The 17,270-nt window shown below is 35.5% G+C and overlaps 1 protein-coding gene across 1 annotated transcript in view; it reads left to right on the plus strand.

Annotated features, from left to right (window-relative positions):
* RabGGTa (Rab geranylgeranyltransferase subunit alpha) overlaps nucleotides 1–17,270 on the plus strand; it is a 268,975-nt gene that overhangs the window by 183,856 nt on the left and 67,849 nt on the right. Inside the window, exon 9 of the mRNA XM_090397695.1 lies at nucleotides 12,753–12,907. Within this exon, the coding sequence (XP_090253821.1) occupies nucleotides 12,753–12,907 (155 nt within the window). The remainder of the gene's footprint in view (nucleotides 1–12,752; nucleotides 12,908–17,270) is intronic.

Raw genomic sequence — 17,270 nt, forward strand, 5'->3', positions numbered from 1 at the left:
AATACATAAGTAAGTTAGTAAAACATGATCTCCCTTTAACAAACCTATGCTGATAACCACAGAGAATACTGCTATTATCACCCATTTCTGTATCCTACTTCTCACCAATCTCTCCAGTACCTTCACCACAACTTCAGATATACAGATTAGTCTATAATTTGAAGCTACAGCCTTATCACCACCTTTATGCAGCAGAACAATTTTACCCTCCTTCCCCTTGGAACCAGTGCTATTGTAAGACTTATTAAACAGGCATGCTAATGCTATTGCCGTCATCAAAGATGACATGTGATGATGATGATAAAGGCAACATGAAATATGAAGCTAAGGATATCCTAGATATCTGGAGTAATTATTTTGAAAGATTGCTGAATGAAACTAGCAGTGACATCATAATGGTAGAAAACACTCAACAGTAATGCAATCAGAAACATATATTAATTCTGAAGTAGAAAAAGCCATCAAAAACATGAAATGTGGAAAAGGCAGCTGGAGTAGGTGATATTCAACCAGAAATGTCCAAATATGGAGATAGATATGAAAAAATGATGTGAGAATTACAGAGAATTTTTCTACTGTGTGTTCCTGGTAAGATTTATGCAAGTATACTTGAGAAACGACTAAGAAAAATTGTGGAAGGGAAGCCTGCTGAATAACAATGTGGATTCAGGCCAAATAGCAGTCATTAGAATCAAATTTTCGCTTTAAGACAAATAGTTGAGAAATCATGAGAATATAACCAAGATCTGTATTTAAGTTTTGTTGATCTGGAAAAGGCATATAAAAAGGTGCTAAGGAAAAAGCTGTTCAAAATGCTGTAGTTATATGGTGTAAATTAGATATTATATCAAGCAATACTTAGTCTATATTTGAATTGTAAGTCAGCAATTAAAATCGAAGGAGGTACAGGAATATCATTTGATGGTTTAAATGAAAGTGGTATTAAACCAGATATCAAAATTGAGAGATTAATCTTAGCTGCTTACTTTATGCAGATAAAGTTATACTTCTGAATAAATCTAGTTAAGTCTGCAAGATTTTTTGACTAAATTGAATAACTACTGTAATCAATTTGATATGAAAATCATGAATAAAAAGACAACCACGAAAATAGACAGAAATTTTGAAAACATCAACTGCATTTTGAATGGCAAACTTATAGATTAAATAAAACATTTCAGCTATTTACGCACAGTTTTTAGTGAAGTTGGCAAATTAGGGAAATAACCAAAAGAATTAGCAAAGCCATGATATGGTAGGACATTAACTGGATACATTTATATGGAATAAGAGATGAATTAGTCAGAACACTAAATTAGCATGTTTGCAGTGTTCAAACCAATTTTAGCCTATGGATCTGAGAGCTGGGTTAAAAATAAAACACTTGATCAAAGACTGGAGACTACAGACATGAGAGATCTGAGTAAGATTGGAAGAGTGAACCAATGGTAGTTTCATATTAAAAATGAGGACATTAGGAAAGAACTTAATATTGTTGATTAATAATTATTTTAAATAATTTTTATCTATGCTACTTACTGCAATTGTTCCTTTGAACTCTAATAGTGTAATATCACATACTTCAGCTGCAACCAAGACATGAGCTAATATAGCTAATATATGCATGATTTATGACTCATTGTTTTGATTAGTCTTTGGAGTGTAGTTAATGGTCTATCTCCCTGATGCTGTTCACCTAACATTGGATGAAATATATTGGAGTTTCTGCATAAATTCTGTATAATTTTTGTTACATGTGTAAACTGTGAAGTTATTTTAATATGCCTAGTTAACATGTTCCATTAAAGCTATTAATTATTTTAATATTGTTAGCATTCAGGAATGTGTTATCAGGAATCTCAGGTGGTATTGGCTACTTAAACAGAATGGTAGAAGAAAGTTTAGCAAAAGAAGTGTCCTTTGCCAGGATGGTGGGGAAAAGACTCAGACAAAGACCAAGATTTAGATGGATTGATACAGTAAAAAGTGCCTGAGAAGTGAAAAATATAAAATCTGATAATATTGATGTCATGACAGATAACAGGTTAATTTGGAGGAAAACTGTTGACGAAGTTATTAATGATGTAACTTTTTCATGTGGTACTATCATAATATCCTGTCCAATTAATCTGTTCTTTATCATCATAAGCATCATCATCAAATTCCTGAAGATTATGATGATAAAGAACAGATTAATTTGGAATAAAACTGTTCATAGGAAAATTGTATAGAATTCTTATGATAGTACTTCATGATTAAGTTTGCATTATAATAAATTTAGTTTAATCCTTTACCCAAGTGTAGGCAAACAAAGTTTGCGCCTGAAGCATCTTACTACGAGTTGCCTCAGTCCTGAAGATGCTTCAGGCGTAAACTTTGTTTGCCTACACTTGGGTAAAATATTAAACTAAATTTATTATAGTCCAACCAAGTGGAAAATAAACTTCCAACAAATAAGTTTGCATTATTACTGGATTCCATTGAATATAATAAACCATTATGTCTTGCCTATATAGACTACGAAAAAGCATTTGATTCAGTTAAAACATCTGTAACACTAAAAGCACTTGAAACCCAGAGAACTGAGAAACCATATATTGAAGCACTAAAACATATTCACAATAATGCAACTTCTGTAATTAAATTATATAAAAACAGTGAAAAGTTCCCAATACAAAAAGACATCTGGCAAAGCTACCATATCTCCCAAATTATTTATAGCTGCACTAGAGGAAGTCTTTAGAAGCCTTGATTGGAAAACAAAAGGAATAAACATAAACGGAGAAAGGCTGCATCATCTGAAATTTGTAGATGATATTGTCCTAATAGCAGATAATCTTGAAGATCGATTCAAGAAAGGCTAAATCAGCTAAATGAAGCCTCCAGAGTAATTGGATTAACAATAAATAGAGAAAAAACAAAAATAATGAGGAATAAATACATAAACCATAGAACTGTCAAAGTCAAAAACCATGAAATAGAACAAGTTACTTCGTATTTATATTTGGGCCAATTGTTATCCTTTGAGGATTGCCAAAGTAAAGACATTGAACAAAGAATTCACCTGAGATGGATGGCTTATGGGATAATGAGAGACATATTCAGAAGTGACATCCCTATGAGTCTAAAAAGGAAAGCTTCCGACCAGTGCAAGTTGTTCCAGTTCATCCCTCCACCTTCAAGAAGAAGGTGGAGGGATGAACTGGAACAAATTGCAGGAGTGAGATGGATGGGAGAGGCAGATAACCAAGTGGGCTGGAAAATCATGGGGGAGAACTTTGTCTGGCAGTGGACAGAACCAAAAGGTTGAAGAAGATTACTGGATTCCTATCAACAGTTTTCTTGATATGAGGGTATGTATCAGGAATTTAGTAGTGATAATGATGTTGAATTATTGACTAGTGCGATAAAAGAGATGGTTGCGAACAGCTAAAATTTTTTTCAGCATTTTCTTGTTTGTTTACTTTAAAATACATTTCTGAGTTTTTGTTTATTTTATTTACTAGAAAGTAATAACTTGTAGCAAAATAAAGTCATCATGATGACTTTATTTTTGGACAATATTTTACCTATAAGTTTCAATAGAATCTTTGGATCTGATTAAATCAAATCCTTAATGCAAGGATTAACTAAACAGTGTTCAGTTATTATGTACACATCACAAATGTTCACAATACAATTTATTCATAACTACATGATGATAAGAGTCTTCATAGCTCAGTCAGTAAGAGCAGTATTGTTTAATTGGAAAGACTTGGGTTCATATTGCAATAGGATGCACAGAATCTTTATAAATGCTTTTCAGAGCTGAAGGTGAGTTAGCTAGTTTCATATTGCCATAGTAGGCTTTTCCTTCCAGAAACTTGAAATTTTCATGCTACAAAACTGCCAACTAGCAAGTGAATATATGTGGTTACAGACAAAAATTAATGCTATGATAAAGTGGTTAATCCTATGAGTGGATTGCCATAGGATTAACCACTTTATCATAGCATTAATTAGGTTGTTGATAGTTTTTTTTCACTTGGTTAGACTATAATAAATTTAGTTTAATTTTTTATCCAAGTGTAAGCAAACAAAGTTTGCACCTGAAGTATCTTCAGGACTGAGGCAACTCATGGTAAAGGTGGGCCAAGCTCTTATCATTACTTGTCTTAGTATCTCCCATAATGCAAATCACATCTCCTTGTGGACATGTATAATGCATTAAGGGAACGGCCACTACCCAGACTGGTTTCGACCTTTATTGAGGTCTCGTCAGTGGCAGCCAGACCCAGAGGTGGTGATACCAAGGTGGAAGTATTGGAGAAATCAATATACGAGTTGCCAAAAGGTGTCTCACCTTATTATTAAATTACTCTGGATTTAGAGAAAGATGTTGGAATTTTTTTCCCACTTGGTCAGACTATAATAAATTTAGTTTAATCCTTTATCTAAGTGTTAGCAAATAAAGTTTGTGCCTGAAGTATCTTCTGGCACAAACTTTAAAATTGAAAGTGGAAAAAAACTTCCAACATCTTTCTCTAAATCCAGAGTAATTTAATAATAAGGTGAGACACCTTTTGGCAACTCGTATAGGTAAATATGACTTCTCCATTACTTCCACCTTGGTATGACCACTTCTGGGAATTGCTCCCAGTGAAGAGACCTCAAGAAAGTCAAAACTGGTCCAGGTTATGGCCCTTCCCTTAATGCATAGCATTATACATGTCCATAAGGAGATGTGTTTTGCATTATTTGAGATACTAAGACAAGTAGTGATGAGATCTTGGTCCACCTTTACCGCGAGTTGCCTCAGTCCTGAAGATACTTCAGACGCAAACTTTGTTTGCTTACACTTGGATAAAGGATTAAACTAAATTTATTATAGCATTAATTAGGTTTATATGAATCAAATTACTTGGCTGTGATAGGTTATAAAATTTTGTAATTAGTTTTACTTTTATTATTATTGTAATGTATTATTATTATTGTATTTTAACTCATGCTGAATTGACATTTTCTCCCCCCCCCAACTTTTCTGCTTTGCCTTAATCTTTATTGTAAGTATGCAGTTTTTGCACTTATCCTCAGGCATGTCGATGTCACCTTCACACGCTTTTACCGACATTTTTGTGCTTGATGAATGATTTTTAACCTTCGCAAGTCTCTCTGACTTTTTCCTTCAGGGCTTTCCTTTTGTTCTTTACTAATGTAGGCAACCTTTCTGCTGACTCATTACTTTAACAAAGAATAGTTCTTTTCCTTTGTGTCGAGCACAATTGGGTAATATCAAATCATACATATATTATGCATTATAACTAATTTTTCATAACTTTACATCAACTTTATATTATATCTTATGTATTATTCTGACTTAAGACCCTTATAAAACTGAGCACGATAAGTTATACAATAACTTATTGCGTGAGATTTTACAAGGTCATTGCTCCTAACATATTAATAGAGCAAGGAGAAAGTGGATCATACTTTTTCTTATTTAAGGAATTCATTTTCTTGAAACTCTGAATTTTCTAATTTTTTTGTTTCTATTTAATGAAGTGGATATTCTATATTACTCCTGAAATTTAACAGCTAAGTCTCTAAAAATTTTAATTGTAACAATTCTTATAAAAAAAATTTGAACTGAGTAAGAATAAATTTTTTTTATTATTCTTTTTATTTTTCTTATGTATTATAATTTCCAAGGATGATACAACAAAAATGCCTGTTACTTTGGAAGTGATCAAGTATGTAAAAATAAATGAATAAATAAAATAATAATAAACAACCTGGAAGATTATATATGTAATAGACTGTTACTTCTGTGTAACTAATATGTCTGGATTTTCCATGAAAACAAATATTTGATAGCACACCAACTACTAGTTCCAAAGAATATGAGAAATGGCTCTAGCTCACTATACAATATATCTGTTATAACAGTTTTTAACTACTAGACCATGTTTTGGATATATTACCCCCTCTCCCTCCCTTCACAGGATCAAATAAAAGTTGCATCAAATTACTGAAATTTGGGATACTAATTTTAAAACCTCTGATCCAATTAATTACAAGCCAACGCAAGCCTCAGAGGGCACTTCCTAGGATTATAGTCTATACCATTCTTTCAGTTACAGCATGAATATTTCCATTGCATATCTAGTAGCTCAGTGGAAGTGGTGCTTGCATCCTCTGCGCTAGGCCGCCTGAAGTTAGGACCTTATAGTTCGAGTCCAGTCACTGACTGGAGGACCTTTTTCTAAGCTTTTTTTGACAGTTCCCAAGTTATTTGATCTCTGGTCAGGCAGTGGAGTTTTTTTTGTCCAGAAAACTTGGATTTGTCATCCAATAAACTCAAGAAAATTGACCATAAAACCCACATTATTTCAGACAGTAACATATCCTGTTAGGGTTAGGTACCAAGAGATGGCAGCACTTGTTTGCCAGTCTCTTCATTGGTGGCTGCCTATAATTAGTAATAGACATGGGCCAACTATCTCTGATTGGCTACTGGTGGAGATTGAACTACCCACTCAGTCTCCAAAAGCTAGATGAGGTTTAATAGCCTTGCCTACTCTCCCTATGAGGGAATAAAAGACATTAGCTTACTTACCTAGTAATGCCTGAATGTTCTTGAGAAGAGCAATTTTTTCTCTGAAAATGCCAGTTTGAATCTAGTAGTTTTCTATATGAAAGTTACTGACTTCAAAGATTAGGTCTGCTTGAATTGTCTATTGAAGAACAAACTAGGGGAAGTTGTTTTTTCTCTTTATAAGGCTTTGTTACACCCACATCTGGATTACTGTGCTTAGGTCTGATCACCTGGGTTTCTTAGAAATGAGGTGATGGTGGAGAGATCGAGAGGAGAGTGACTAAGATGGTCTGTGGAATGTTCCCTATGAGGATAGATTGAGGGTTTGTGGGTTGCAAAAGTTGGTTGATAGGAGAAAATAGGGGGATATGATAGAAACTTACGTTTTTATGTGACTTAAATGATTTTTTAGGATTGATGTAGGGGAAATTTTCAGCACTTGGCTAGATGGGAGACAGAATATGAGACCATCCCTGGAAGTTGAGAAAGAGTGTGGTTAGTAAACATGGAAGGCTAGATTTTTTGCTTGGAGAGTGGTGAATGAATGCAATGGGTTGCTATAGTTGGTTATGATCCTTCGTTTGTTAATGGGTTCAAGGAGAGGCATGATAGATATTGTGTGGGCAATTTAGGTTTCCCACAATGAGTCTTTAGAGTATATGGAGGTGCCCATGTAATAATAATAATGTCATCATCATCATCAAATTCCTGACATGTACCCTCAAGAGGTGTACAGGATATGACAGTACTACATGAAAAATTTACATCATTACTAACTTCCTATCTACAATTTTCCTCCAAATCAGTCTGTTACTTGTCAAGACTCCAACATTATCAGATCTTATATTTCTATCATCTAAGGCAGAGGTTCTCAACCTTTTTCAGTGGCGTACCACTATATTTAATTCAAGATATTAGATGTACCAGTAAGCAAATCTGTTTTTGTACCACCCAGCAGTGGCTCGCGTACCACCAGTGGTATGCGTACCATAGGTTGAGAATCCCTAGTCTAAGGCCCTTTGTACCATATCAATCCACCTATATCTTGGTGTTCCTGTGAGTCGTTTTCCTGCCAACCTGGCAGAGAACACTTGATTTGCTAATCTTTTCTCGCCCATTCTGTTCAAGTGACCATAACACCTGAGATTAGCTCTGATAACGCATCCCTGAATGCTGACAACGTCAAGTTCTTTCCTAATATCTTCGTTTTTAATATGATATTGCCATTGATGCCATCTGTTCACGCCTCTAATCTTTCTCAGGACTCTCATATGTGCGTTCAATAGTCTTTGGTCGTGTTTTGCTTCTGACCCAGCTCTCAGATCCATAAGTTAAAACTGGTTTGAACACTGTCTTGTATACAGCTAATTTAGTGTTCTGACTAATTTCTCTCTTATATTCCATATGAATTTATTCATTTGACTTCCTACCATACCAGCTTTGTTGATTCTGTTGTCTATTTCCATATTTAATTTACCATCTTCACTAAAAATCGTGCCTAAATAGCTGAAATGTTTTACTTGTTCCACAGGTTCTCCATTCACAACACAGTTGACATTTTCAATGATTCTGCCTATTTTCATTCTCTTTGTCTGTTTATTGCTGACCTACATACCATATCTATTACAACAGTTATTCAATTTAGTCAGAGAATCTTGCAGACTTTAGCGGATTTATTTAGAAGTATAACATCGTCTGCATAAAGCAAAGAGCTGACATTAACATCTCCAATTCTGATATCATGTTTAATACCACTTTCCTTCATAATGTGATCCATATAGATAATGAATAACAAAGCCTGGACAGAGGGACGAATAGTGTACATCCTTGTCTCACACCAGATTTAACATTAAACCATCTTCCTGTACTTCCTTCAATTCTAACTACTGACTTGCAACTCAAATAAAGACTAATTATTGCTTGATATAATGCTCCATTGACACCATATAACTGTAGTATATTGAATAGCTTCTCTCTTGGCACCTTGTCGTATGCCTTTTCCAGATCGACAAAGCTTAAATACTGATCTTTGTTACATTCCCATGATTTCTCCACTGTTTGTCGTAAAGTGAAAATCTGATCCTCACAGCCTCTATTTGGCCTGAATCCAGTTTGTTCTTCACCAAGCTTTTCTTCCACAATTCTTCTCAACCGTTTCTCAAGTATACTGGCATAAATCTTGCCTGGAACACTCAGCAGGGAAATACTTCTGTAATTCTCATATTCAGTTTTATTTCCCTTTTTATATATGGGTACTTAGAGCTCTACTGAAATCATCAGGAATTTGCCCCTCTGTCCATGCCTCCTGAACTATGCAGTGCAGCCACTGTAAGACTCTTATACCACCATACTTAAGCATTTCTGGTCTAATATCATCTACTCCTGCTGCCTTTCCACATTTCAAGTCTTTGATGGCTTTTTCTACTTCAAGTATGGATATGTATTCCTGACTGCATGCCTGGTCAGTGTTTTTTACCACTGTGCTATCACTGCTTGTTTCATTTAGCAATTTTTCGAAGTAATTACTCCATACTTCAAGGATTTCTTTATGTCTCCAGTTTTCATGTCACCTTTATCATCTCTAACTTCTTTTACAGCTCTTTCCTCCATTTTTACGCTTCTTCGCCAACCTCCAGAATATTATTTATTTTCTATGTTCTTGCCAAAGTCCTCCCATGAGTTTTGTTTAGCTAATTTTACACACTGTTTAGCTTTCTTACATTTGTCTCTGTATTCTCTAAGAGCACAAGCTGACTTATTTGCCAGGAACTTTTGATATGCTTTCTTCTTTTCCTTCACTGCCTCTAATTTCCTGTGTCCACCATGAAGTTCTGATTTTTCTATTCTTGCAGACAATCTCACCACATGTCTCTATCTAGCTGAATCATTCAGGATTTTCTTCAAGGTTTGCCACTGAATATCCAAGGTTTGGTACTTGTTCTGAAACTCTCATTTTTTTTTCAATAATCTTTGTGTATTTTAGTCTAGTTCACATCTGAGAGCTGCTGAACTTTTATTCTCTTTAAAACTCTCTTACATGTCATTCTTTTCAATATGAAATTCAATTTTATCATGCTCAAGACTAAATAGTGATCACTTCCAATTTCAAATCCTCTCTACACTCTAGTGTCCTGCACCAGGGAGAAAACATGACTATCAACATTAACATAGTCACTGAGACTTTCCTTATTCCTTGCCTCTTCTCTCCATGTGAATTTGTGCACATTTTTATGTTGGAACATGGTTTTAGGTTGGAACAATAATAACCAGTCCATGTCCTGAGCAGAAATCCAACAGGTATTTGCCATTATTATTAGCTATGCTCTTTTCTCCAAATTTTCCCAAAACATTTTTATATGTCTAACAATCATTTCCTACTCTGCTATTTAGATCCCCAACAAGGACCAACTTTTCCTTTTTCATTGTGTCAGTAGCTTTCTCTAGAGCATAGGTTCCCAAACTTTTTTTTTTTGGGCCACCGCCCACTTTGCAAGACATAAATTTTGTAACCCCCCCCCCCATTATACACACATATATACATGCTCTATTTTCTCATTGACATAGAAAATTGACATTTATTTCTATCTGACATGGTAAATTTTCAAATTATTAAATAATTGAAATAGAAAATTGATAAAAAAAAATTGATCATCTGAGATGGGCATAAGATGAATTAAAATGCAATATTTAAATTTTAAATGATTATCTAATCGCAAAATCACGAAAATAATTAATTTTTAAATATATATTATTAATTTCTTCGATAAAGAGCCACCGACCCCTAGACCGCCTGAATGCCCCCAAATGCTTCTGATCCCACTATAGCTTCCCCCCTCCCCCCAGAAGGCTTCACTGCCCACTGGGAGGCGGTACCACCCACTTTGGGAGCCTATGCTCTAGAACCTCAAAAAATTCCTCCACTTCTACCTTAGTGCAGAGCCTTCTTTGGGACCATAGGCATAAATAAGTCTGATTGTCCAGTTCCTCATTCTGATATTTGCCCACATCACTCTACTTGAGACTGCCTGCCTTTCAAGAAGATTAGCCTCGTATTTGGTGTTGAATACTATGGCTACCCGTACTTTTCCTTGATTGTCATTGCCTGAATGAATATTACAATTTGTATTTATTGCTCAGAAAGATCTCACCAGTTTTTGTCTTTTTTGTTTCAGTCACCCCTATTATGTCGATCTGGTATTTATCTAATTCCTCAGCTAGTTCCATTTCTCTGCCATTCAGCCGTATGTTGATAGTACTGATCTTTAACTCTGGGGGATGCTGAGGGTGTTTTAGGATTTGTTCCAGTAGCTGACTTTTCGCTGTTTGCCCTGGTTCCCTGGCGAAAACAACGGGGGGAACCAGGCGACGCCCCAGCCAGCATGAAATTTTGTAATGTTGTACCATCATTTTGTATATTGGTTTAAGCCAATAAGAATACAATTTGGTCGGCTAAATCCTAAATTGCCAGCCCATCCTCATTCGTTCAGTATCCAGGTAGATACCCAACAGGGTGCACCACGACAAGGTGAGGATTGGATATTAGGTCAGAAGCCCTGGTCAGTTCTCCGCATTCCTTTAAAGGCTATGTGGAGGTCTCCTCTCAGTTATACAGCTTTGACCCTTAAGCACCCCTAATAATAATGTTACAATATTAATGTATTAATATATTAAGAATTTTGTATTTAATTTAGTAAATGTTAAAATTTTATCCTACAGGTAGAAATGCTGCATAATAAGTTTGGATTGGTCTTTATTTTGATACTAGCCACATGTTTCATAAAATGATAATGGGTTGTATCAGAGGAATTTATGTAGATTCAACATGTAGACTAAAAACCATCATAATCAAATTCCTGATGTGTACCCTCAGGAGATGTACAGGATATCATGATAGTATTATATGAAAAAGTTACATTATTATTAACTTCCTGAAAGAAATGCAGTTTTGCATTGCTTACGTTCATCTCAATTAAAAAAAAAAATGGCAGATGTTATATTTCCATATTCAAGTAGCAAAGATCGAATGCATTCTTTGTCATTTACTTAAGTGTAATGGTTATAAGGTTATTAGCTAATAACAATAAAGTTATTAGCTAAAATTTTGATTTGATTTTAGCTCTCTCTCTCTCTCTCTCTCACACACACACACACACACACACACACACACACACACACACACACACACACACACACACACACACACACACACACACACAATTTTCGGTAATCTTAAACAGGTGAGAATCTTTTGGAAAGTATGGAATTTTATCATGCCTAGGCTAGGATTATAAAGAGAAGGTAATTGTCTTCATATCAGATTGTTCCTGTGTCACATGATGTACAGCATGTTTCCTTTTGGTCAAGTATATTTCCTATATTATTGGAAGGGTCACTACTCAGACTGGTTTCCACCTTTACAGAGGTACAATTTTAATCAAAAATGTCCCAAGGGTTTCAAAAACTTTAAATAAACTGTGAATGATGATGATGATATATCATTTATACTTTACCTATCACATGCCAAACGTTAGCTCTACTTAGCAGCAAACAGAGGTCTATCAGCTTGTTGGAACTGGGCTCAAGCTAGTAACTAGCATGGTTGCCAGTCATTTGAGCGCAGATCCTCTGAATGCTTGTTATTGAGAAATCACTAGTGTAAGCAAGATCTATGGATACAAAGCTGAAGTAATGGTAGAAGTTATATTTCCATATTCAAGCAGCAAAACAATGTAATCATCTTATTATTGAAATACTCTAGATGAGAGTTTCAACAAATTTTTTCACTAGATCAGAAATTAGGTTTATACTTGACATTATTTTTTTATTTTTATCCTTTTTGAATATGTATATGGTCATCCAAAAGAATGTATGCTGTATATAAAAGTGTTAGTCATGCAGATATTTATTGCAAACTTAAGTTTTCTTTTCTCATACTTCGATAAAGGATAAAAACATGAATATAATTTCTTTCAACTATAATTTACTTTTTGACCTCTCCCCTCTCCAAAATAAAAAAAACTTGCTAATACTAAGCCTATAAAATAACAATATTGAACAATATCATTTGATTATTGTATTGGATTGAAATTTTATTAGATTAATTTTTCATTTATTGTTAGTTATCAGCTTTAATTTTTTCTACTCCATACATTTTATACAAAAATTTATTTATTTGTAGACTTGTCTTTTGTCAGAAGAATTTTTTCATCAAGAACAAGTCTATGATGTCATGGTAACACTGAAATCAGAAGGATCAGCATGCTCTTTAAATTGCAGTATTGTAGATGAGGAATCTTGGATATGGAAAATTCATAATCATGATGAGCTATTTAGGTAATGTTGTTCACTATTATTTCATTAATTTTACTTAAGTTTTTCAGTATTAAAATTAATCTTCCAGAACTAGAAACTGAATGTCATTTTAAAAGACAAAGTAGGGGCTGTGCAGAATTATTCAAAGAAAATATATTGAACATGAAATTTAGAAATTATTTTTTATATGAATTTTTTTTATATTAAAACAATAATTATCCAAAAGAATAAGAATGTGGTTTTAAATCATAGCAAAAATGTAAAAAAGTTAATAAAAAAATTAATAGGCTCAATAGTAAGTCTTCAAGAGTAATAAAAACTTCAAATATTTGGGAAGTTTAGATCAGGAGATATTGAGGAAGATTTCACAGTGTAAGTAGCCTAATTTGAGATAGTGAGGTTACTTTTTTTGCTCATTTTGTCTTAGGGAGCAGAGACATGGAAGCTTTGATAGCAAAAATGGAAATAAGTTTTAAGGACAATGTTGGCAAAATCAAGGAAAGATAGAATAAGAAATGTGGACATTAGGAATGTTTTTAGGAACTTATGAACTATTGCTCTAAATGGTTTAGACATGAGTTTTGATAATACATAGAAAGAATGCAAAGAGGATGAGACCAATTATAATATAATTAGTTTAATCCTTTATCCAAGTGTGAGCAAACAAAGTTTGCACCTGAAAGTATCTTCAGGACTGGGGTAAGGTGGTACAACACCAGGACAACTCGTTGCAAAGGTGGAGCAAGCTACCAATGCTCCTATCTCAGTATCTCCTATAATGCAAAACACATCTCCTTGCGGATATGTCTAATAACAAAAGATTTAGAATTTGGGAAGAAATGGAGAGCTGTTATCCCTCTGACCTGGAATGTTGAATAACTAAATTAAATGAATAGGTATATTTCGCTGTGTGTCTTGTAAGCACAACTATGATTGAAAAAGAGTTAAATTCAAAGGCAATATATAGCTGCACATATCAGTTCTTTGTCATCATGGTATCAACACATTTATGTCAGAGACTAAAACAGTACACTTTAAGAGGAATTATATTATTCACCATTTCATGAGAAATACATCATACTTTACTTTTTGAGTCCAGAACACCAATCATATCCTCTCCATCCCAAAAACAGCCGCTTGTATTGCCTTGTCATTGACCATCAGAATGTCATCCGTGGAGCACACATCGATTAGATTTGGGCAACATAAAAGATGTTCATCAGTTTGGGTGTCTACACTATCACAGCTGTCATCATCTGCATAACCCCATTTCATCAGATTACTTCTACATTTGGACACTCCCACTCTAAGATGGTTCAGAGTGCCCCAGGTGCTATAGAGTAGGTGATATCCCTTGGTTAACTCTTCCTTAATTATGGGGACTTCTTGAAGTTGAACTGATTCCCTCCATAGAGCAAGGTGTGTTGCTCCTCAAGTTTATGGATCAATGGTTTAGTTCTTTGCATAAAACTGTGCCTCGATTTGAGTCAAGAGGCCATGATGATATGGCCATACATTGGATGTCTTTCTTCCGTCATCTGCTTTTTTCTCTCCATCTCACGGCCACTTGACGTCTTATGCCTAGTGGTGCTATGCCTGCTAAGAGATACAGTTTGTTGACTGGGGTTGGTCTTAGGAATCCGGTTATGATCCTAATGGTATCATTTAAAGCCACATCCACGTGTTTCGCATGGGTGGATGCTTCCCACACTTGGGGAGCGCACTGCCCCCCACAGCAAAACACAATGCCAAAGCTGTCAAACGAAGTACCTCTGGTTGAGCTCCCCACGTCGTGCCGGTCATTTTTCTTATGATGTTATTTCTTACATAGATTTTTCCTTTTAGTTCCTGGCAGTGCATCTTATACGACAAGGTACGATCCAGCTTAACTCCAAGTTATTTGGGGTTGCTGCAGTGTTCGAGGTATTTTCCTCTCCAGACAATGGGTAACTGGCATTTTGCTTCCTTATTGCGCAGATGAAAAGCGCAAACCTGAGTCTTGTTTGAGTTAGACTTCAGGCAATTGGTCTCATAGTAAGTGGAGAGTATTTCTAAGGCTTCTGTCAACTTCTTCTCAACTTCTTCAAAACTCCTTGCTTGACTGCATATAGCTGTGTCATCGGCATAAATAAACCTCCTCACTTGTGGTGGGTTGGCTGATCGTTAGTATAAATATTGTAGAGCATACACTGCCTTGAGGTAAACCACCATTCTTCTGGTTTCTCCATCTGCTCTTCTTTGCTTGCAAAGTTACATAGAATCGTTGATTTTGGAGCATGGTTTTAACTACATTCATGAGGTGAAAATCTTTCATCGTTTGGTTAGAGCTTGACCAACAATTTCTTGTGATTAACAGTGTCATATGCTGCTGAAAGATCAATAAAAGCTGCTCCAGTCACAAGCTTCTTCTCATAACCATCTTCAGTGTGCTGCGTGCGATTCAGAATTTGGCCACAGCAGGACTTTCCGGGACGGAAACCAGCTTGCTCGGGTATAAGTTTGTCGTCAATGTTTGCTGCTATTCTCTCCAGAATCATTCATTCAAAAGCTTTATACAAGTGACAGAGGAGAGAAACAGGGCGAAAATTCTTTGGCTCTGTAGGTTCCTTTCCTGGTTTAAGTAAAACTACCACTTGAGCTTTCCTTCATAATTTGGCCAACTGTTGAGATTCTGCACTTATTCATCAATTTTACCAGCCATTGGATGGTTACCAGACCAAAACACTTTATCTGTTCTGTCCGAATGTCGTCCTGGCCAGCAGCTCTATTATCTTTCAGGTGACATATAGCTTTTCTTAGTTCTTCTTCGGAGAACGGAGAGGCTAATAAATTAGTCCCAGCTTCTTTAATACGCGTAAGATTGGTTTTCGGTATCTTCTTGTCTGTCCTGCCATTCAATAATAGCTGGTGAGCAATCTGGTTTGGCGTGACCTCTGTTACGTGAACTGGAGTTTTAGTTGGGTCATTGCTTAAATTCTTCACCAGTTTCCAAACTTGTCTGCTGTTCTGTTTCATATCCAAATCCTGCAGTAGCTTCATCCATTTCTTCTTTCTACCATTCGTGAGTTTGTGCATCATTTTTTTGCCTGTCTCAATTATGTCTACTGCAGAAGGGTCCTCTTCATATCTGATTTTATATTCTTTTAGTTGTTCTGTCTGGTCTTCATTAAGCCCAGTGATGTATTGAATTCTGCACCCTTGTGGATGTACTGTCGAGATACTATTTTGATGGTATTCACGAACTCTTCATAGTTATTGGATCCGCTTCAAGAGTGTTTACTGTCTGATCGAGTTCCTTCTCGAATCCGTCCCATCTTGCTTTTTTAAAATTAAACCATCGCTTAAAAGGTACTATTTCTGGATTGATAATGGCTCTGACTTCACAAGTGACAGGTCTATGCTGAGTTCTTGCTATCAGCTCTTCTACTATTTTCGTCACTTGTGAAGAATTTGTGGATTATAGCCTCTTCTCCATCTTCCACTGTTGAATGATGATCTTAACTTGGGGTCGTGGATCAGCTTCAGTCCTTCTCTCTCAGCCCAATTTTCCAGCTCAGCACTGTTCCTGTCAGTCATTTTGTAGCCCCCACGTTAAACTCTGACACCTAAAGTCTCCGAGTATTATTTTAACCTTCTGGGCGTTAAAGTTGGCAGGTTCTTTGAAGATGAAATCTTCATTAGGTGGCTTATATACCGATGTGATTGTGCAGGACTTGATCTCGATGGTTAATATCTCTGTATTATTATGGGATGTCATATGTATAGATTTGATATCCAAGTCTGGTTTAGCAAATATAACACTACCGTATTGCTTGTGTGGTCTCTCAGCTACTAATTTTATACCATGAATTTTTGGTCTACTGCTATTTGCTCCTCGATGTGTCTCCTGGATAACTAAAACATCATATTTGCGTGTATCACACATGTCTGCTAATTAAAAACTTCCTTTTTGGATGAGAGTCCTTCATTATTTATTGAAGTTGTCTTAAAAGCTTGGAGAAGGCCGATTTATAGTTCGCATGATTGTTCCAGTAGCTGAAGGATTAGCTGTTGAATTTCAACGTTGCCCAGGGTATGCCTGATTGTGAATTCTGAGTGATCACCTTTATATATATAACACAATCTATGAGGAGGCTCCATCATGAGAAATATTTATCTATATTAATTGTAAAATATAAAAATAAAAAAAAGCTAAATTACACACACACACACACACACATTTATCTATAAAAATTACAAGCACATACACTGCTTGGAAAAGTCAACAGACACCATGGTGTGAGAAACAAACAGCCATTGCACCCAGCTTAATAAGATGTGGGACTTCCTTTCACTCTGATGACTGCAGCATTCCTGCAGAGCATACTTTCCACAAGTGTATGAT

Source organism: Typopeltis vanoorti, chromosome 9, assembly GCF_054136105.1.
Source record: "Typopeltis vanoorti isolate ZY-2024b chromosome 9, IOZ_Tvanoo_1.0, whole genome shotgun sequence".
NCBI lineage: Eukaryota > Metazoa > Arthropoda > Arachnida > Uropygi > Thelyphonidae > Typopeltis > Typopeltis vanoorti.